This window comes from Triticum urartu, chromosome 1A (assembly GCF_056163025.1).
Source record: "Triticum urartu cultivar PI428250 chromosome 1A, HENAU_Tu73, whole genome shotgun sequence".
NCBI lineage: Eukaryota > Viridiplantae > Streptophyta > Magnoliopsida > Poales > Poaceae > Triticum > Triticum urartu.
In genome coordinates, this window is record NC_141873.1 from 15,831,277 (window position 1) to 15,854,645 (window position 23,369).

The 23,369-nt window shown below is 51.9% G+C and overlaps 1 protein-coding gene and 2 pseudogenes across 1 annotated transcript in view; all 3 read right to left on the reverse strand.

The window, feature by feature from the left end:
• Positions 1-1,705: 1,705 nt before the first annotated feature.
• On the reverse strand, positions 1,706-3,709 carry LOC125532546 (rust resistance kinase Lr10-like; annotated as a pseudogene).
• Positions 3,710-4,244: 535 nt separating this feature from the next.
• Positions 4,245-4,983, reverse strand: LOC147988435 (uncharacterized; annotated as a pseudogene).
• Positions 4,984-5,390: 407 nt separating this feature from the next.
• LOC147988436 (uncharacterized) overlaps positions 5,391-23,369 on the reverse strand; it is a 28,121-nt gene continuing 10,142 nt past the window's right edge. Inside the window, exons 4-6 of the mRNA XM_087534829.1 lie at positions 6,095-6,251; positions 5,776-5,970; positions 5,391-5,696 (exon numbers count right to left, since the gene is read on the reverse strand). Of these exons, the coding sequence (XP_087390955.1) occupies positions 5,391-5,696; positions 5,776-5,970; positions 6,095-6,251 (658 nt within the window). The remainder of the gene's footprint in view (positions 5,697-5,775; positions 5,971-6,094; positions 6,252-23,369) is intronic.

The window sequence follows — 23,369 nt, forward strand, 5'->3', positions numbered from 1 at the left end:
CTCCGGTGAGCTCCTCCTCCCTCCTCTCCGGTGAGCTCCTCCTCCCTCATCTCCGGTGAGCTCCTCCTCCCTCATCTCCGATCACCTCCTCCTCCTCCTATCCGGCAAAAGAACACGGCAAAAGAACGTACAAGATCCAAAAACGGGAATAAAATTTGAAATAATATCGTGCAAAAAAATGAGCAAAAAAATGAGCAAAAAATGGGCAAAAAATCGCAATCCAGATCCAAATTCAAAATTCAAAAATAGCAATGGCGCACGGTGGGGATTAGACGGTGCGCCACTACTATTTTCCCGCCTTCAAAATTCAAAAATACTAATGGCGCACCATGGTCTATACTAATGGCGCACCAGTGGCCTGTACTAATGGCCTGTACTAATACCAGATACTAATGGCGCACCAGTGGTGCGCCATTAGTAAAAATTACTAATGGCGTGCTAGTAATGGCACACCAGTGATGCGCCATTAGTAGGCAAAATTGGTGCGCCATTAGTAGGCCTTTTCCTAGTAGTGCCACGACCGCGCATGGCCATGTTGGCGGAAGACTTGAAGCCGCCGCCAGAGTGACCCCCTTGGTAGAGGGCAACCCGCTGGTCGAAGTTGCTGATCATGGAGAATAGGTCGTCGAGCGAGACGGGCATGGTGCGGGCATCGAGCGCGGATACGAGGGGCTGGTACTCCATGTTGAGGGCGGCGATGATGTAGGAGACGAGTTCCCCGTCTCCGAGCAGCTTGCCGGCTGCCGTGAGCTCATCTGATAGTGAGCGCATGTGCCCGAAGAAGCTGGCCACGGGATGCGTCCCCTTCTGCACGTTGGCGAGGACGACACGGATGTTGTTGAGGCAAGACAGTGACTGGGACAAAAACATGTTCGCCAGTGATGTCCAGAGATCTTGTGCATGATTGATCGTCGTGACCTGCACAAGTACCTCCTTGGAGAGGTTATTCAGAAGGTATCCGAGTACCTGCTGCTCCTCGCGGATCCAGATCGGATGAAGGGGATTCGGTGAAGCTTCCTCCTTCCCGTCCTTGTCCTTGGTGACGACGAGTCGGGCCGGCTCAGGCATGGAGCCGTCGACATACCCGAAGAAGCCCGCACCACGGAGCTGCGGCGTGACCTGAGTCCGCCAAAGGATGTAGTTGGTATGAGTCAACTTCTCGGTGACCTGACCAGCGAGGTTGTCCGGTGCGGCGCTGGAGGATGCCATGGTGAAAGCGGGGGTGGTGTGGATGGGGATAGTAGATGCGATGTGGAAGAGTTAGGTTGATACCATGTGAAAACTTGGGTTAACGTTGTGTCTTTCTCTGACCGACGGCTTCGTGTTAATATACCAGGGTGCAACTCTCAGATCACGTACATGGTTGAGATTACAACTTGTGGTACAAGGGATAAGAGGATAGAGAGATAGAGTTGTTACAAAGATAAACTATATGCTAACAAGTAACAACATGAACTATCTTCGCCGGACTACCCTTGGATTGCACATCATCAACCTGTCACGACTAGGCAGCTTATACATTGCTTAACATCCTCCCTTAATTACAACTTTGCCAAATTGAGATTACGCTTGAATTTTTCAAAACTTCTTGTGGGTAATGGTTTTGTGAAGCCATTTGCAACTTGATCTCTGGAATGCACAAAACGAATTTCTAACTGCTGATTTGCAACTCTTTCTCTGACAAAGTAGAAATCAATTTCAATAGTCAACACCCATGATGGTAGTATGCCTGCCTTGAGCTCCCCGCATATGGGTCGGCGTTCCTTCTCCCACCGGCCATCTCCAGCAGCAGCATCCCGAAGTTGTACACGTCGGACTTGCTGGATATGATACCGAAGCTCCAGGATATCATCTCTGGGGCTATGTAGCTGACGGTTCCCCACATGGCGCTTGGTGGGACGAATTTGTCACCCCTCTGGTATAGTTTGGTGAGCCCAAAATCAGCGACCATTGGAATGAAATTGCTGTCAAGAAGGATGTTGTGTGGCTTGATGTCAAAGTGCAGAATCTGCATGTCGCATCCCTGGTGTAAGTAGTTGATTTGGCAATGCCTAGAGCAATTTCGTTGAGCGTGTCACATGAGAAGGTCTTCAGCAGAGAAGATGTACTTGTCCAGAAATACGTGCATGTACTTGTAGACTAAGGCCCTTCTCATTTCCTCCGAGCAAAACTCCACTAAACGCACCACATTGACGTGGTGGATCCGGCCGATGGTAGAGACCTCGCTGATGAAATCTTCTCCATTGCAGTTTGAGTTGTCCTCTAGCATCTTCACGGCGACATGGACACTGCCTGGAAGTAGCAGGCCCCTGTACATAGTGCTGTAGCCCCCTTGGCCCAGTTTATCTTTGAAATGGCTTGTGACTGCAACCATGTCTATGTAGGCGTACCTCGTTCAGCCAATCATTTGTTGAATCATGAGGAACTTCTCAACTACATCAATTATGATCCTTGTTTTCCAGTACTTATAGGCTAGGAATATACATACAGACAGGGGTGCCAACATGAACTTGCATTGTACTGCCAAACAAGTATATGAATGTAAGCTAGATGAACGTGGAGGCATATGCTTGTCCAACATTTGTGACCATGATGATTAAAAGCATGTAAATTCTTTTTTGAAAGTAAAAAGCATATTATTCTCACATACCGAAAAATAACCTGGTGATAGAAATACCAGATACTATGGTTACAACAGCGAAAATCAAATTTGTTCTGTAGTGGGGATCTCTAGAGTACTGGGTCATGCATTCTACGAAGTGCACTTCACTCCGGAGAAAAGCACGAGCCCAATTCATGATGTTTGCGCCAGATACTTGCTCTTTGAAGTAGCTGCAGATCATACAACTGCAAAGAAAAGGATTTAGAACAGAGCACGGTGTTTAGATAGGGCAAATTCCATTTGCATACTAACTCGACCCCGTTTGCGCAAAACACCAGTGTTTGACTCTCTTTAAATTTGGCTACACGTTGCATTTTGGACTATTGATTTTAAATTCAACATGATCTTGACCTGTGCCCGACAGGTAGGGCTGGACGTCCGAACGGGCTAATGGGCTCGGCTCGGAGCTCGCTCCAGCTCGGCCCGACTCAGCTCGGCCCGAGAGCTAAATAGGCCGAGCCGAGCCACGTGAAATGGGCCCGTTGGCCGACCGAGCCGAGCCTGTTTTGGCCCGGTCCAGCTCGGTGGCTCGTCTGAAGCCGAAGCCCAGGACGCGACGCAATCACGCAGCCCAGCAGAGGAGCGCAACCAGCCCAACCCAGCGAGTCGCGTCGTCTCCACTGTCTCCTCCCGCTAGGGTTCGCCGCCGCCGCCGCCGCCGTCCCACGCTTCTCGCCAAGCTATTTCCTGCATGCCACCACGACGCATCCTGCCACCGGTGTCGGCACGCACGAGCGCATCCAGCGGCCGCAGCGCACGCACGCATCACCAGCCTGTTGATTGATTCTTGGACACAAGTACAAAACTTGAAGCACGTTGATTGAATCCTGGAGTTGGCTGGATGTACACGTACGAGAGGAAGCAAGATCAACTGCTACGGAGGCTAGCCACCTGCGTTCGACGCACCAGACGCCCGACCTCGCCACGCCGGCACGTCTCCGTCGTGCTCCCCTCAACGCCGTCAAGCCAACCTCGCCTGAGGCGCCCGTACACCCACGCACCCAGCCTCCAGAGGCAAAACGAGCTGCTCAGGCTGGACCGAGCCATAGGCAAGACGAGCCGAGCCTCCAGATGCGGGCTCGTTCAACTAGCGAGCCGAGCCGAGCATGGCTCGTTCATGGCGAGCCAAATCCAGGCTCGGACCGAACTCGGCTCGGCTCGGCTCGTGTCCAGCCCTACCGACAGGCTAGCCTGATCAGATCGAAGAAAAAAAAACTAGAGCCAAGTGCAATACACAATTGAATTGCACAGTGGTGTGAGAAAACCAAACCCCAGTGTTTTGGGGTTAAATTAAGTTGTGAAAATGCAAATTACTCTTTTTTATAATTACAACAAAAAACAAATTGCTGGAGTGACAAACTTTGTAGTGTAATTGCAATGTCATAAATTATTGCTATTGTAATTGCTGGAGTGACAAATTTTTGCGGTTAACTACTTCCCGGCTGCCACCGCTAGTGTAATTCCCCAAGTTAATTCTTCAAGAAAATAAGAAGAGAAACTAAATTTGGGAGAAAATGGATTGTTGGCACTCAGGCAAGCAATGGGCTTGTATGCACCCAGACATAAAATGGATTGTCTGGGTTCAAGTATACACGTAAGGCACCCAGACATAAACATGTGAATTGATTGTTGGCACTCAGGCAAGCAATGGTCTTGTACGCACTATTATTTGTTACTGCTCTCGAACAATTAGCGAGACATGCTGTGTAGGGGCTGCGTGTGACAAAATCAAAAAGGGAAGGTGAATCTGAAACATTTTTGCCACATTGTCCTGAATAAGGAACGTGACTCCACAGTGGAAGAGGGCAGCTGCTACTGGTATTGAAGTTGGGATCCATGACCCAGAAGTAGGAACCGGTGTGGTTGATGGCAATCACATAGTACGTTCCTGTGTAGACGTGAATTGTAGCCTTGCTACTACTGCAACCCAACTCGCATGTTCGGAAGTTGGGGTCACATGGTATGTTCCTGTGTTGATGTGAATCATAGCCTTGCTGCTGGCGCAATCCAGCTCGTATGCTTCAACAGCGCACTCAAGAGGATCACCTCGCCGACGGAAAGGAAATGATATGTCTTGGACATGACATGATGATCTGCTACAAAAACAGCAACAAGGGAAAAGACAGTGCAGGCTTGAGTAAGGGTGTAACAGTCGCTGAATCTAAGTATGTCCAACAGTAAAATACCTTGTGCTGCTCATGTTCTTTGATACTAGAAACTGGATGGTTTTATTTTATTTTACCAGGCTGAACCATGAGAAGGGTTGAGTCCTGATTTGTGATGTTTCTTTGAAATGAGACGATGACAACTGTGTTATTCATGGCGTCCAAAAGAGAGAAGCGTTTCTAGACCCAGGAACAACACCTTGCGGTTCGGCACAAATCAATTTTTCAAGTTAAACTCTATATATGCAGCTAACATAGAAAATCTTACATATGTGAAATATAAGGGTGTCATATTAGAGAAGATTGCAAAATGCAAAAGCATGCCTGCATAAAAAATATTGAAAATTTCTTATCACACACTGCACCATTCAGCTTTTATTTAATTTATAGAAGTATGAGGGTATGCTCATAAATATTTCATAGAAATATAGCATGTTCAATTAGCTAATAAATAAGATACATGAAGAAGCAAACTCTATAGTTGGCGTGTCAATACCAAACTTTCGACAAATCTTACAAAGAACAACAATTATATATTTGTTTCATCTAGGCGAGTATGCTAATCATGCATGCCGAAGATATACCTCACCAGAGCTATGATGAGCACGACATTCCAAAGAAGAAAACTCCCTGAAGAATTTGGATATCTTTGCGCATACATCATTACTTTCTGAGGCCTCCCATGACAACTTCAGAATCATTCTTCTAAGCATTGGTGCACATCTAACTATCAGTCTCAAAAAATCGAACTCATGATCCTCTCCTTCGAAGCCATCGATCTCCACTTCTTCGAGAGTAGTCAAGGAGATAGTTTGGGACCTCCAGTCTGTTGGCTCACATGGACAATCTGATTCACATCCTTCATCCACCTAAAACAAAAAATAAACGTCAATATATAACTACAAATGTATTGTTGAGATAAGTAATCAGAAGTGAGAGTTACCGTACCAATCTCTGTTGGGCAACCTTAAGCCTCCGAATAGCGGTACGAATTCGATCCATCCCAAGGAGATGAAACACCAATGCTCCAAAAGCATGCCCGTATGTTGTGAGAAGTAGCTCCAAAACAGAGAAGGAAGCAACCATGTGCTTCTCTACCTCATGCGCAAAGTTGTCCGCCACATCATGAACAATAGTTGAGCCCTGAAGAAAAATAAAAATTGGCAGGATAGATAATCATTCACAAAGATTATTTTACTCGGAGCTTGCAGTAAATTGATAAGGAGAACCCTCTCGCAAGAAAAAAAAGGTAGGAGAGCGGGCTCACGGCGGAGGCACGAATGTGCAGCGAAGGCAGCTCTCCTTGTCCCTCTGTCTGTAGAGTCACCTGCTCGAGGTACCAAAGACCAAAAACAACATGCGCCCCATAGTAGTAGCAGCAATTCCACGAGACCTTCTCCACCATTGGTGCCGAGACGGAGATGCACCACCGGAAACTGGCCCTACCCCGACGGCCAAATCAATGCCGACGGCTGCCGTCGGCCTACTTTGCGCTATGCCGACAGCCACGTCTTGGCCGTCGGCGTATCTTGGCCGTCGGGCTACCACGAGCTAAGCCGACGGCACCCGTCGGCATACATATGTCGTCGGCCCAGCTGCGAACATGGCGACAGCAACCGTCGGCATACCCAGGCCGTCGGCATACCCGTGGGCCCGGTGACCCCGCCCGTGACCAGCGGCTAACGTCGTCAAATCTATGCCGACGGCCTGGACGGGCGGCCGTCGGCATATATCGTCATGCCACGTCACCGATCCGCGGCGCACCGTCCACGAGCTAAGCCGACGGCTGCCGTCGGCATACCCGCCATGTCAGCGATCCGCGGCCCGCCGCCCGCCGCATAAAACCTGGCCGTCTCTATGCCGACGGCATAGCCGTCGGCATAGGTAGACTTTTTTTTCATATGTATTTTTTAAAGCTTTTTTATGTATTATTATATAAACTAACATGTAGCATGTTAAATATAAACATACATATGAATATATATGTAGTTTGTATTTTTTTCATATATTATGAATATATATATATATATATATGGTTTGTATTTTTTCGAGCACGTTAATAATGTGTGGTCATGTTCTTTTGAATATAGATCATTATATTTTATTAAAATCAAAAACAGCTATGCCGACAAAAGTTTTGTGGCGGTTGCAAACGCCCGACACCCGTCTCCAGAGTGTGACCCCCCTCACGTCCGCGGTGTGCCCCCCTCATGGACGGCGCCGGCACCTGGAGGGGGGAAACGGACGCGTCGGGTCTACACGGTGGATGTAGCTGTGGGTTTGGCCCGGATGTTGCTCCCGGGTGTCCCTACGGGCGACCTGACACAACCGGGTGCAGAGGTCCACTGGTCAAAACCCGTCTGTGGGAAGTCAAAAGGCTAGATCTCATGGTCAACCGCTCCACGGTTAGGCGGGACGGGGGCCCTGGGGGGGGGGGGGTAGCAATGCCACCGGAGCATCGTACCGGACCCTCATACATGCGAGGTGGTGTTGTGGCATGTTCAAAGAGGCGACACGCATCTCAGGGGCGTGGCCCCCCTAATGGACGGCGCCGCCGCCGGCACCTGGAGGGGGAAAACGGACGCATCGGGTCTACACGGAGGGGATGTAGCTGTCGGTTTGGCCCGGATGTTGCTCCCAAGTGTCCCTCTGAGCTGACCTAACACAACCGGGTGGAGAGGTCCACTGTTCAAAGCCTGTCCATGGAAAGTCAAAGGGCAAGATCTCGTGGTCAACCGCTCTAGGGTTAGGCAGGACAGGGGCCCCTTGGGGGGGGGGGGGTAGCAATGCCACCGGAGCGTCGCACCGGGCCCTCATACATGCGGGGTGGTGTGGTGGCATGTCCGAAGAGGCGGCACGCGTCTCTGGGGTTTGGCCCCCCTCACGGACGGTGCCACCGCCGGCACTTCGAGGGGGGAAACAGACGCGTCGGGTCTACACGGAGGGGATCTTGCTGTGGGTCTGGCCCGGATGTTGCTCCAAAGTGTTCCTGTGGGCTGAACTAACACAACCGGGTGGAGAGGTCCATTGGTCAAATCCCGTCCGTGCAAAGTCAAAGGGCTAGATCCCTTGGTCAAACGCTAAAGGGTTAGGCGGGACGGGGGCCCTGGGGTAGCAATGCCACCGGAGCGTCGCACCGGGCCCTCATACATGCGGGGTGGTGTGGTGGCATGTCCGAAGATGCGACACGCATCTCTGGGGCGTGGCCCCCCCTAACGGACGGCGATGACACGGTAGTAGCCATTCTGCGGTAACGATGCGGCGTGAATATTATTAAATACTCGGAGCGCGATAAAATCATGAGTTTTTTTGCACGGCGTGGGCACATGTGCTATAGGAACGATAATATTTTTTCATAATTTTTGGTGATGGAGAAGTATCCGAAAATTTCCCTCTACGCGGATTGCCCTTCGCGCGTCTACGGCTGTGGCCGGCGGCCTCCGGGTGCTAGCATGCCGCCAAATCTTGCGTAGGCGGCCTCTCACAAGTTTGGAAGTGTTGTGGTGGTTGCAAACGCCCGGCACGCGTGTCCGGGATGTGCCCCCCTCACGGACGGCGCCGCCGCTGGCACCTGGAGGGAGGAAACGGACGCGTCGGGTCTACACGGAGGGGATCTTGTTGTGGGTCTGGCCCGAATGTTGCTCCAAAGTGTTCCTATGGGCTAACCTAACACAACCGGGTGGGGAGGTCCGCTGGTCAAAGCCCGTCCGTGCAAAGTCAAAGGGCTAGATCCCGTGGTCAAACGCTACAGGGCTAGGCGGGACGGGGGCCCTGGGGGTAGCAATGCCACCGGAGTGTCGCACCGGGCCCTCATACATGCGGGGTGGTGTGGTGGCATGTTCGAAGAGGCGGCACGCGTCTCCGGGGTTTGGCCCCCCTCACGGACGGCGCCACCGCCAGCACCTGGAGGGGGAAACGGACGCGTCGGGTCTACATGGAGGGGATCTTGCTGTGGGTCTGGCCCGGATGTTGCTCCAAAGTGTTCCTATGGGCTGACCTAACACAACCAGGTGGAGAGGTCCACTGGTCAAATCCCGTCCGTGCAAAGTCAAAGGGCTAGATCCCGTGGTCAAACACTACAGGGTTAGGCGGGACGGGGGCCCTGGGGGTAGCAATGCCACCGGAGCATCACACCGGGCCCTCATACATGCGGGGTAGTGTGGTGGCATGTCCGAAGAGGCGGCACGCATCTCCGGGGCGTGGCTCCCCCTAACGGACGACGATGACACGGTAGTAGCCATTCTGCGGTAACGATGCGGCGTGAATATTATTAAATACTCGGAGCATGATAAAATCATGAGTTTTTTTGCACGACGTGGGCACATGTGCTATAGGAACGATAATATTTTTTCACAATTTTTGGTGATGGAGAAGTATCCCAAAAATTCCCTCTACGCGGATTGCCCTTCGCGCGTCTACGGCTGTGGCCGGCGGCATCCGGGGGCTAGCATGCCGCCAAATCTTGCGTAGGCGGCCTCTCACAAGTTTGGAAGTGTTGTGGTGGTTGCAAACGCCCGGCACGCGTGTCCGGGGTGTGCCCCCCATCACGGACGGCACCGCCGCCGGCACCTGGAGGGGGGAAACGGGCGCGTCGGGTCTACACGAAGGGGATCTTGCTGTGGGTCTGGCCCGGTTGTTGCTCCAAAGTGTTCCTATGGGCTGACCTAACACAACCGGGCGGGGAGGTCTGCTGGTCAAAGCCCGTCCGTGCAAAGTCAAAGGGCTAGATCCCGTGGTCAAACGCTACAGGGTTAGGCGGGAGGGGGGCCTGGGGGGTAGCAATGCCACCGGAGCGTCGCACCGGGCCCTCATACATGCGGGGTGGTGTGGTGGCATGTCCGAAGAGGCGGCACGCGTCTCCGGGGTTTGGCCCCCCTCACGGATGGCGCCACCGCCGACACCTGGAGGGGGGAAACGGACGCGTCGGGTCTACACGGAGGGGATCTTGCTGTGGGTCTGGCCCGGATGTTGCTCCAAAGTGTTCCTATGGGCTGACCTAACACAACCGGGTGGAGAGGTCCACTGGTCAAATCCCGTCCGTGCAAAGTCAAAGGGCTAGATCCCTTGGTCAAACGCTACAGGGTTAGGCGGGACGGGGGCCCTGGGGGGTAGCAATGCCACCGGAGCGTCGCACCGGGCACTCATACATGCGGGGTGGTGTGGTGGCATGTCCGAAGAGGCGGCACGCGTCTCCGGGGCGTGGCCCCCCCTAACGGACGGCGATGACACGGTAGTAGCCATTCTGCGGTAACGATGCGGCGTGAATATTATTAAATACTCGGAGCGCGATAAAATCATGAGTTTTTTTGCACGACGTGGGCACATGTGCTATAGGAACGATAATATTTTTTTCATAATTTTTGGTGATGGAGAAGTATCCGAAAAATCCCCTCTACGCGGATTGCACTTCGCGCGTCTAAGGCTGTGGCCGGCGGCCTCCGGGGGCTAGCATGCCGCCAAATCTTGCGTAGGCGGCCTCTCACAAGTTTGGAAGTGTTGTGGTGGTTGCAAACGCTCGGCACGTGTGTCCGGGGTGTGCCCCCCTCACGGACGGCGCCGCCGCCGGGCACCTAGAGGGGGGAAACGGGCGCGTCGGGTCTACACGGAGGGGATCTTGCTGTGGGTCTGGCCCGGTTGTTGCTCCAAAGTGTTCCTATGGCACTAGTAGAAAAAGGGTCAAACGTGAAGCACATTAGTGCCGGTTTGAATTAGAGCCGGCACTAATGTGTACAGTAGTGCCGGTTCGTGGCGCCGATCAATAGTACCGGTTCGTGGCGAACCTTTAGTACCGGTTCATGCCACGAACCGGTACTAAAGAGGCTGTGTCAGCCTGCGGTCAGGCTATGGCCCCACCATCACCATTTAGTGCCGGTTCGTATCACGAACCGGTACTAATGAGGTTATGGCAACCTGTTTTTAGTCCCACCTCGCCAAGAGAGAGACAGTAGGAACGGTTTATAAGCCGTGAGTGCACAGACAATGATGAAGAGTTGCAATGCTCACCTACATGTTGATTAGCTTCAAGCCTTGCGGAATAGCATAGATTGCACTGAGCTATGTGCAGTGCAGTCTACACTATTCCGAATGGCTTGAAGCAAATTAACCAGCATTGCATCTCTTTTTTTATTTTTAATAACTTATTTAAACTCCGGACTTCTTTTGTGTTCAGTATGCAGCATTTAAAGCGACGTCATCAATTTCCAACATGTTCTGACATCATTTGTTGTTTTTCGGTCATTTACCTAATTGTTTAGAGAGCTAAATGACCGTGAAATTGAAAATCACTACAAAATGAATCCTGAAAATGTTAAAACTTGGCATGGTATCATCATATCACCCGCATAGCATGCGCGAAAGAGTAGAGAGGGTCACGGCAAAAACTGGACGCACTTTGTGTATAAACTGGACAAACTCTTTCCGAGTATCAGGGTTTCGGAGTCCGGAGTGGGTACTAATGTGCATCCCACCAATCAGGAAGAATCACACGGATCGTGTGTTTCTTTCTAGCTCTTGCGAGTCGTTGGATCAAGGGTGTGTTTCTTCCTATCTCATGTGAGTCGTTGGATTGAAACTACCACAATCACTTTGTGAGCCAGACGACCCTATATATATAGCCCACCTCTCGCCTTCCATGCATAAGTCTTTCAGTTCATCGACTACATACATCTACCAGTTCATCGACTGCATACATCTACCAGTTCATCGACTCAATACAAATCATTCGGATTCGCCATCATACGTCCAACCGTGCATTTGATATGCATATATATGCATCACGAGCCATGGTTGGGCTGTATGATGGCGATACCGATTGGTTTGTTCTAGATCCGACATAAAAGGTTTGATGCAACTTATTTTTTGTGACATAAGAGCTATCTCTCCTCCTACCTATTTTAGTTACACAACTACCTATTTGTGCCAAATTTTCACTTTTGCTGTTGCTCTTGCATCATAAGCATCCATTAATATTAAACATAAGAAAAAAGAATCACTGGAAAATGTATTTTTAAAGTTAAGTTATTCACAAACTAGTGATTCACACAAATTTCAAATAACTCAAAATTTAAACTATTCAAATTTAAAAACTACCGGCACTAACTGAAAGTTTCTAAAAACTATAAAAAATATTCACAAAGAAACTCTAAATACAGCAAAAAACAACTAAAAATAAATAAAACAAAATAAATAAAGCAGAAAAGAAAAAACTAAATGAAAAAAGCCCACCTACCGGGCCACAGCGGCCTGCATACGACTAGAAACCCAACCTGTTGTTGGGCCAGGATGCAGGCCCGCAAGCCCAATAGGCCCCACAGGGCAGAGTAGCAGAGGTAGGCCCAGAAGACCTGCTTTAGAGAGGAGCTCGAGACAGCAGCGGCGGCGGGGCTTATAAGCAGGTGTGAGCGCCCTTCGGCTAGCAAGGTGGGACTAAACTTCTGCGCCCCTCGCCTGGCAGCGCACACCCTTTAGTACCGGGTCGTGGCACCAACCGGTACTAAAGGGGGGGCCTTTAGTACTGGTTGGAGCCACCACCCGGTACTAAAGGGGGTCGCTTCCCACTGCTTGGGCTAGCCAAAACAGACCTTTAGTACCGGTTGGTGGCTCCAACCGGTACTAAAGGTGCCTTCTATATATACAACACTTCGAAAAATTTCATTCTTCCCCTTTGTTTCTTCCCGATCGATCGACGCCGCCCCCATCCTACGCCGCCCCCGTCGCGCGCCGTTGCCGTCGCCACCCCCATCCTCGTCGCCGCCCTCATCCCCGTCGCCGCCCCTGTCCTCGTCGCCGCCCTCATCCCCATCACGCCCCGGGCCGTCGCCTCGCCGTCGCCGTCGCCCCGCCGTGAGCTCTCCCCCTCTAACCCCTCTCCGATCCCTCGCCCCCGGTGGCCGCCGCCCCTCCCCGTGCCCATACACACACACAAGCATGAACACACACACACACGCACACTTCCTTAATTAAGTTAATTAGTATATACGTATTTTGTATGTTTAATTAGTTTAGATTTTTCAGATTATTATTTTTTCACTAGTATATATGTATGAATGCATGTTAGATGGATATAATTAGTGTTTAATTAGTATGGAATTTTTTTATATAATGTTGTTTTTCTGTTTTTAATGGATGTATAGAAGTTGTTTTTTCTGTTTTTAGTGTTAGATGCTTAATTAGTATGAAATAGCATATAGAATTTTGACATATGCAATGATAGCATAATTAGTGTTACATTTGCATATAGTATTTGTTGTCGACGATGCCCGGCCCGCATCCTCGCCGTCGACCCGTTCGCGACGACGTCCTGCTTCAGAGGCCCCATGTCCGGGACTGGGCTCCGCCGGGCTGGCACTGGGAGGTGCTACCTTCAGGGGCACGACGCTTGGTGAGGAACACGGCCCCGGGTCCCGTCGTCGACCCTCATCTCCTTTGGTGGCATTCGCGTGGGCCACTTTCGGTGCGGAGGGAGCCGGCCCCGCCGGAGGTGGTACGTCGCCGTGTCAGGGAGGAGGACGAGCACGTCCATCGCTACATGGCTGCTATGGACGTCAGGTTCTCCAATACCTGGCAGGTTCTTTGGGGAGATCACCCGAGCTATGATCCAGTGATGGTTCCTTCACTTTGGTTGCCCACCGCCTAGATTACTCTCTAGTATTCGATCTTTATTAGCTAGCTAGCTAGTGATGTATTCGATATATAATATTCAAGATGATTTATTCGAGATTATATATATTATTTGAGACGATGTATTCGAGATTATATCTATTATTCGAGACGACGTATTCGAGATTAAATCTATTATTCGAGACGATGTATTCGAGATTATATCTATTATTCGAGACGATGAATTCGAGATTATATCTATTATTCGAGATTATACTAAATTGTTTTATATTTCTTTTGGCATAGTTAAATAAAAGCTATGGCGGACAATACCGACAGAGAGAGAGAACAGACCATGTTCGATATCATACGCGGGCCAGATGATGATCAGAATGAAGAAGATTTTGACGGCTCCGAATTTCTAAACAACACCGGAGAGGGTGATATGATATTCGATCGCGACGACCGAGAAGATGAAGTCATGAACTACGACGAAGAACATGTTGATCCTGAAACAACAAACACCGGCGAGGTATATATATTTATATAAGCAGGAATCTGGTGATCATCGCATGTTTTAAATGAGTTGAAGATATATTAACGAATCGATCTTTCTTCTTTCAGCCATCTGGATCGAGCAAATCTTCAGGCAAAAGGACGAAACGAGGCCCGAACAAAAAGTTGAAGGAGGGCGTAAAGTACAATATCGAGGCATTCAAACCTAATGGCGAACCATTAGCACCTAAGAAGATTGCGGACAAGTTCGTTCGTCAGTGCGGAGTTCTTGTGAAGGACCAACTCCCGATCTCCCTTCAAGAATGGAGAAAGCCAGCAAATCCACGTCCAGATGTTACTTTTGTCGACGAGAATCAAAAAAATCTTCTTTGGGATACTCTCATGGAACATTTCACCCTACCAGATAATTTCACAGAAGCAGATGTGCGGAAAGTCAAGGACGCTGCTTTTAGGAAGATGGCGGTTGCATTCAAGAACCACAAGAGAATGACGTGGGAGAAGTATGTCAAGGGAGGAAGGAAGACTCCAGTATTCGAGGGGATACTAGAGAATCAAAGTGCTCATTGGGACGATTCATGAAATTCAAGGATTCAGAATTAGCTAAGGAACGGTCGAGAATAAACAAGAAGAATGCCGAAAAAAAGGATAAGTTCCATAAGCTGGGGCCAGGTGGCTACGCGGTGGCAATGCCTAAGTGGGATAAGTCTGAGAAAGAGATGGAGGATGCAGGTGTCACTCCGATTACTAAGAGCTGGCCCCCCAGGTGCAGGACTTGGTTCTATGCGCATGGGGGGAGTTGGACCCGAAGACAGGCAATGTTTCGACGAAGGCATGTCTGAACGGAGCCGACGATGCGCTACTTGTTGCAATAGAAGAGGCTCGATCGGGGGTGTTCCGGCCCAACAGAGAGAACGACGAGCTTACGCGTGCCTTGGGAAATCCTGAACACCCGGGAAGAACACGAGGCAAGGGCGCTCTTCCGTGGTATGAGGGGTTTTCGGACTGGAGCGCCGACTACAGAACCCGTGCGAGAAAGAAGATTGCGGAGGAGAAGAAGAGGAAGATGGAGGAGGAGCAGAGGAAGCGGGACTATGAACGCCTTCAAAGCCTAGAAGCAAGTCAAGCGGAATTGGCAGCTAAATTCCAGCGGCAGCAGGAGCAGATCGACTCACTTAGCCAGCAAAGGGGGTCTCAGCATCTGCAGTAGCTAGTGGATGATCCAGCATTGGATACCACCGCCACATCCATGCCGAGAAGCAGTGTGGGTTCCACCCTGGGCGACGCAGTAGTGCTGGATAGATACCTCGTGGATGACATCACGGAGAACACTAACTGCGAGCTACACTTCAAAATGAAGAGCATATCCATGAAGGTGGCGGACGCTGTTGCTTTTTCAAATTCCCCCGAGGCAACCTTCCATTGCAACCCGATTCCAGCGGGCTATGCTCGTGTCTTGGTTGATGAGGTGGTGGACCCATATTCGGAGCTACAGCTTGACATTCTTGGAGGTGACGACGAGCACACATTGGGAGAGGCCATACATCGTGTCATCCTATGGAGAAAGGATTGCATCATCTTTCGAAGGCCACAGACACCGCGTCACCCGACTCCTCGTCGAAGTCCGCCACCGAGTCAGCAGACTCCCGCTCCTCCAAGTCCACCAACGCGTGAGGCCACTCCTCCTCCAAGTCCGGCAAAGTGTCAGGCCACTCCTCCTCCAAGTCCGACACAGCGTTAGACGTCCACTCCTCCTCCAAGTCCGGCACAACCTTAGGCCACTGCAAGTTCGGCACAGCTTCAGGCCACTCCTCCTCGTCCAACTCAGCCCCGTCAGCCGTCTCCGCCGCCTCAGCAATCGCAGAAGAGACACCCCGCAGCTATGGTGCGTAGCGGTACGAGTCGATGTCATAGTACAGGAAGTACAGGCGGAGGCAAGCGATATAAATATGGTCCAAACCTCAGTACTCCTCTTCCTGTGAGGGCTTACGACAGGACCGAGGAGCAAACCAATGCCATAGTGCAGGCAGAACTCGACGCCCATTTTGGACCGAAACCGCCACCGCCGCCAAGGGAGAAAGTGCCTGTGGAAGTAGTTCACCACTTCATTCGTATGGCTCAACCACCAGCTCCTAAGCCTGTTCACACAGACTATGAGCGCCACATCAGGAAGTTACATCGACGACGTCTACAGAAGGAGGCGAGCTCGAGCTCGAGCAAACAACAAGCAGCTGTCAAAAAATGCGGGAAAACCGTTGCCCAGCTGGGAAAACAGGCGGCGCAATCGATCCCCCCGCTTGTTGTGCCGCCAACAACACGTGACAGTACGCGCGCCCAATATTATTGTGGCCAAACAGTTTACGTTCCCGAGGTGGGTGATGTGGTAATAACCCAGGAGCATATAATGCAGGCTGAAGAACTCAAGATCACTGTTGGACAACTCCTCGAGATCGAGGACATGCCTGGGTTTACAGAGGAGGAAATAAAACGGAAATATGTCCGGGGCCAACCTTTAGTCGCGCCAGAAGATGTCAACAAGCTCCCAACGAGAATGTATGAATTCCATCAATGGTACATGGACATTACCAAGAGATCCAATCGAGAGTCCCTCATGGTGGATGTCAAGAAGGATGATTACTACCATGAGAAAGCTGTGGCCATTGAGTATTCTGAACTGTTTCAGTTATACAATCAAGACGCACTCGACAAATCTATCGTCAGTTGCTATTGTCTGTAAGTGATTTCTTTCTGTAATTTAAGTCTCAAGCAAGTTGTAGTGATCCTTTTGATCAATCATTACCTGTAATTATCCTTACTATATTCTTTTCTGTGGTATTATGCAGGATGAAGATGTATGAAATGAGAAAAGGTGGACGCTATGGCATTGGGTTCATTGACCCAAACACCGTTAATGAATACACATGGAAAATGAACAAGTATTATGAAAAGCGGGTAGAGGACAGCATGCTAGAGTTCTTGAAGCGCCTCAAATACAATGAAGATATACTACTTCCTTACAACTTCCAGTGAGTCACACTTTCTTGTACTACAAATTCTCTGTTTTTGCCTACTAGCTAGCTACATGTTTTTTCTTACATATGCCCGCTTAATTAAGACATGCAAACGTGTGTGCATGCAGATTTCACTGGATCTTGTGTATCATTAAAGTTGACGCCGGAACAGTTGAAATACTGGACTCGCTACTCAAAGCAAATAGTGACTATAACATCTTGTTTGGGATAGTCAACAGGTAATTTCAATCATTATTAACTATATATCTCGGCCTATTTAGTTCGTCATTTCATGATATGAACTATTTAATAACCTATTTATTCATTTTCTTTGTCGGCGGGCAGGGCTTGGGCAAGGTTCATCAGCGTTATGGAAGGCGAATGGAAACCAAAGCTGAAATGGTTTTGATCCAAGGTAAGTAATTAAGTAGTACTAGCTAGCTAGCTAGCTGCCATCTCTTTAATTATCATGCTTGATTAATTATTATCTGATCAAATTAAATTCTATTCTCATAATAAAGGCCCTGAAGCAGGCGCAGGGGACTGATCTGTGTGCATTCTGCATTTGCGAGAACATTCGCATGATGGCGTCCGAAAGGAGCAGATCTCAAAGACAGGAATGGGTACACTTGTCAGAACACTATTCACAATTTTTACACCATTATCGATATCTAGTCACACAACTAATACACATGCATATTGATCTCCTTCTTAACAGTTCAAAGAGGTGCGGGACAAGCTCCTAGAAACGGAGCGCGTAGAAGCACTTCAAGAGGAAATAGCGGGATTTTTGCTCGACCAGGTCATAAATCCGAAGGGAGAATACTATTACCCGCTACCGCCCTCATGAACCACTTCCAATTGTCATCGTGCTCCGAAGGCACCAATTAGGCTAATGCCACTGGCTCCGAAGGCAACATGCATATGTAGGAGAAATTGTATATAGCTATACATGTGTGTATGTGTAAATTAATATGGTGGTTTGTGAGGCATTGATGATATATATAAGATTGGTTCTACTAGAAATTCTATTTATACATATATATATGCATAACATGTACAATGTGTAGTACCGTAAAATACCAGCAAACGAAAAAGAATTAAAATGGAAAACACAAAATTAAATGAAAAAGAAATCATAAAACGAAAAACCCCACAACCATTTAGTACCGGTTGGTGTTACCAACCGGTACTAAAGGGCTCCCGGCTCCCGGAGCTGGCTCGTGCCACGTGGATCCCCTTTAGCACCGGTTCGTTCTGAACCGGTACTAAAGGGGGGGAGCCTTTAGTGCCGAAACTTTAGGGCCGGTTCCTAAACCGGCACTAAAGGGCCTTACGAACCGGTGCTATTGCCCGGTTCTGCACTAGTGTGGGCTGACCTAACACAACCGGGCGGGGAGGTCCGCTGGTCAAAGCCCGTCCGTGCAAAGTCAAAGGGCTAGATCCCGTGGTCAAACGCTACAGGGTTAGGCGGGAGGGGGGCCTGGGGGGTAGCAATGCCACCGGAGCGTCGCACCGGGCCCCATACATGCGGGGTGGTGTGGTGGCATGTCCGAAGAGGCGGCACGCGTCTCCGGGGTTTGGCCCCCCTCACGGACGGCGCCACCGCCGGCACCTGGAGGGGGGAAACGGACGCGTCGGGTCTACACGGAGGGGATCTTGCTGTGGGTCTGGCCCGGATGTTGCTCCAAAGTGTTCCTATGGGCTGACCTAACACAACCGGGTGGAGAGGTCCACTGGTTAAATCCCGTCCGTGCAAAGTCAAAGGGCTAGATCCCGTGGTCAAACGCTACAGGGTTAGGCGGGACGGGGGCCCTGGGGGTAGCAATGCCACCGGAGCATCGCACCGGGCCCTCATACATGCGGGGTGGTGTGGTGGCATGTCCGAAGAGGCGGCACGCATCTCCGGGGCGTGGCCCCCCCTAACGGACGGCGATGACACGGTAGTAGCCATTCTGCGGTAACGATGCGGCGTGAATAGTATTAAATACTCGGAGCGCGATAAAATCATGAGTTTTTTTGCACGACGTGGGCACATGTGCTATACAAACGATAATATTTTTTCATAATTTTTGGTGATGGAGAAGTATCCGAAAAATTCCCTCTACGCGGATTGCCCTTCGCGTGTCTACGGCTGTGGCCGGCGGCCTCCGGGGGCTAGCATGCCGCCAAATCTTGCATAGGCGGCCTCTCACAAGTTTGGAAGTGTTGTGGTGGTTGCAAACGCCCGGCACGCGTGTCCGGGGTGTGCCCCCCCTCACGGACGGCGTCGCCGCCGGCACCTGGAGGGGGAAACGGGCGCGTCGGGTCTACACGGAGGGGATCTTGCTGTGGGTCTGGCCCGGTTGTTGCTCCAAAGTGTTCCTATGGGATGACCTAACACAACCGGGTGGGGAGGTCCGCTGGTCAAAGCCCGTCCGTGCAAAGTCAAAGGGCTAGATCCCGTGGTCAAACGCTACAGGGTTAGGCGGGAGGGGGGCCTGGGGGGGTAGCAATGCCACCGGAGCGTCGCACCGGGCCCTCATACATGCGGAGTGGTGTGGTGGCATGTCCGAAGAGGCGGCACGCGTCTCCGGGGTTTGGCCCCCCTCACGGACGGCGCCACCGCCGGCACCTGGAGGGGGAAACGGACGCGTCGGGTCTACACGGAGGGGATCTTGCTGTTGGTCTGGCCCGGATGTTGCTCCAAAGTGTTCCTATGGGCTGACCTAACACAACCGGGTGGAGAGGTCCACTGGTCAAATCCCGTCCGTGCAAAGTCAAAGAGCTAGATCCCGTGGTCAAGCGCTACAGGGTTAGGCGGGACGGGGGCCCTGGGGGGTAGCAACGCCACCGGAGCGTCGCACCGGGCCCTCATACATGCGGGGTGGTGTGGTGGCATGTCCGAAGAGGCGGCACGCATCTCCGGGGCGTGGCCCCCCCTAACGGACAGCGATGACATGGTAGTAGCCATTCTGCGGTAACGATGCGGCGTGAATATTATTAAATACTCGGAGCGTGACAAAATCATGAGTTTTTTTGCACGACGTGGGCACATGTGCTATAGGAACGATAATATTTTTCTCATAATTTTTGGTGATGGAGAAGTATCCCAAAACTTCCCTCTACGTGGATTGCCCTTCGCGCGTCTACGGCTGTGGCCGGCGGCCTCCGGGGGCTAGCATGCCGCCTAATCTTGCGTAGGCGGCCTCTCACAAGTTTGGAAGTGTTGTGGTGGTTGCAAACGCCCAGCACACGTATCCGGGGTGTGCCCCCCCTCACGGACGGCGCCGCCGCCGGCACCTGGAGGGGGAAACGGATGCGTCGGGTCTACACGGAGGGGATCTTGCTGTGGGTCTGGCCCGGATATTGCTCCAAAGTGTTCCTATGGGCTGACCTAACACAACCGGGTGGAGAGGTCCACTGGTCAAATCCCTTCCGTGCAAAGTCAAAGGGCTAGATCCCGTGGTCAAACGCTACAGGGTTAGGCGGGACGGGGGCCCTAGGGGTAGCAATGCCACCGGAGCGTCGCACCGGGCCCCATACATGCGGGGTGGTGTGGTGGCATGTCCGAAGAGGCAGCACGCATCTCCGGGGTTTGGCCCCCCCTAACGGACGGCGATGACACGGTAGTAGCCATTCTGCGGTAACGATGCGGCGTGAATATTATTAAATACTCGGAGCGCAATAAAATCATGAGTTTTTTTGCACGACGTGGGCACATGTGCTATAGGAACAATAATATTTTTTCATAATTTTTGGTGATGGAGAAGTATCCCAAAAATTCCCTCTACGCGGATTGCCCTTCGCGCGTCTACGGCTGTGGCCGGCGGCCTCCGGGGGCTAGCATGCCGCCAAATCTTGCGTAGGCGGCCTCTCACAAGTTTGGAAGTGTTGTGGTGGTTGCAAACGCCCGGCACGCGTGTCCGGGGTGTGCCCCTCCTCACGGACGGCGCCACCGCCGGCACCTGGAGGGGGGAAACGGGCGCGTCGGGTCTACACGGAGGGGATCTTGCTGTGGGTCTGGCCCGGTTGTTGCTCCAAAGTGTTCCTATGGGCTGACCTAACACAACCGAGCGGGGAGGTCCGCTGGTCAAAGCCCGTCCGTGCAAAGTCAAAGGGCTAGATCCCGTGGTCAAACGCTACAGGGTTAGGCGGGAGGGGGGCCTGGGGGGGGGGTAGCAATGCCACCGGAGCGTCGCACCGGGCCCTCATACATGCGGGGTGGTGTGGTGGCATGTTCCGAAGAGGTGGCACGAGTCTCCGGGGTTTGGCCCCCCTCACGGATGGCGCCACCGCCGGCACCTGGAGGGGGGAAACGGACGCGTCGGGTCTACACGGAGGGGATCTTGCTGTGGGTCTGGCCCGGATGTTGCTCCAAAGTGTTCCTATGGGCTGACTTAACACAACCGGGTGGAGAGGTCCACTGTTCAAATCTCGTCCGTGCAAAGTCAAAGGGCTAGATCCCGTGGTCAAACGCTACAGGGTTAGGCGGGATGGGGGCCCTGGGGGGTAGCAATGCCACCGGAGCATCGCACCGGGCCCTCATACATGCGGGGTGGTGTGGTGGCATGTCCGAAGAGGCGGCACGCATCTTCGGGGCGTGGCCCCCCCTAACGGACGGCGATGACACGGTAGTAGCCATTCTGCGGTAACGATGCGGCGTGAATATTATTAAATACTCGGAGCGCGATAAAATCATGAGTTTTTTTGCACGACGTGGGCACATGTGCTATAGGAACGATAATATTTTTTCATAATTTTTGGTGATGGAGAAGTATCCCAAAAATTCCCTCTACGCGGATTGCCCTTCGCGCGTCTACGGCTGTGGCCGGTGGCCTCCGGGGCTAGCATGCCGCAAAATCTTGCGTAGGCGGCCTCTCACAAGTTTGGAAGTGTTGTGGTGGTTGCAAACGCCCGGCACGCGTGTCCGGGGTGTGCCCTCCCTCAGGGACGGCGCCGCCGCCGCCACCTGGAGGGGGGAAACGGGCGCGTCGAGTCTACACGGAGGGGATCTTGCTGTGGGTCTGGCCCGGTTGTTGCTCCAAAGTGTTCCTATGGGCTGACCTAACACAACCGGGCGGGGAGGTCCGCTGGTCAAAGCCCGTCCGTGCAAAGTCAAAGGGCTAGATCCCGTGGTCAAACGCTACAGGGTTAGGCGGGAGGGGGGGTCGGGGGGGGGGGGGGGTAGCAATGCCACCGGAGCGTCGCACCGGGCCATCATACATGCGGGGTGGTGTGGTGGCATGTCCGAAGAGGCGGCACGCGTCTCCGGGGCGTGCCCCCCCCCCTCACGGACAGCGATGACACGGCAGTAGACGGATCAGGCACTCGCATAGTTACCAGATCAGGCACTCGGTAACGGTACCCCTCAGTCAGTTGCTCTCCTATGTATCACCTTTCGCGAGACCATAGAAAATATTTATATCATAAAGAAATGTTGCTGACCATAGAAAAAATTCGGTTCAAAAAAAATATACGTGATATTTTAGAAAATTGTTGTACAATATAAAAAGAAGATCATGTCATTAAAAATAATGTTTCAAACCATTAAAGAAAATGTATGGTACATTTTAAATAATGTTCGTGCATGTAAAAAATATGTATACCATGTATCATTTTTAATATAATTATATACCATGTATCATTCAAAATATAATTATATACCATGTACGAAACTTTTCAATGCGCATGAAAATAATATACACTAAAAATATATTTGAAGACAGTTAATAATATATGCCACGTGTGTAATTAACATGTATACGGCTAGTTTGTAATTAATATGTATAAAAAAAATACACCTATGCCTACGGCTTAGCCGTCGGCATATATGCCACGTGGCGTGGTTAATATATGCCGACGGCTAAGCCGCCGGCATAGGTCCCCTTATCCACTCGCGGCCAATGGGGGTGCTTCACGCGGATCGCTGACGTGGCATCTATGCCGACGTCAACCGTCGGCATAGAGTGCCTTATCCCCTCGCTCACCACCCTGTCCACTCGTTCTCTCCCCTAGCTACTGCCCCCGACCCCGAGCACACCCGAACTGCTCGCCGCCGCCGCCGACGTCCCGGCCCCTTGTCACCGCCGCCGCACTCGCCCCGCCCCCTGCCGCCGCCCACTCGCCGCCGCCGCACTCGCCCCGCCCCCTGCCGCCGCCCACTCGCCCACGTCCCCTGCCGCCGCCCACTCGCCTCGCCCGCGCCCCCTGCCGCCCCCACCCGCGTCGCCGCCGCCCCATCCCACTCCACCTCGTCCCCTGCCGCCGCCGCCTCACCCCCCGACTCCCCACCCCCTAGCCGCTGCCGCCACGCTCGCCCCCGCCCCCTGTAGCTGCCCACTCCACCCTGCCCCCTCGCCACCGCTGCCCCACTCGCCCCTGCCCCTGCGTCGCCGCCGCCCCACTGGCCCCCCACCCGCGCGCGCCGCCGCCGCCTAC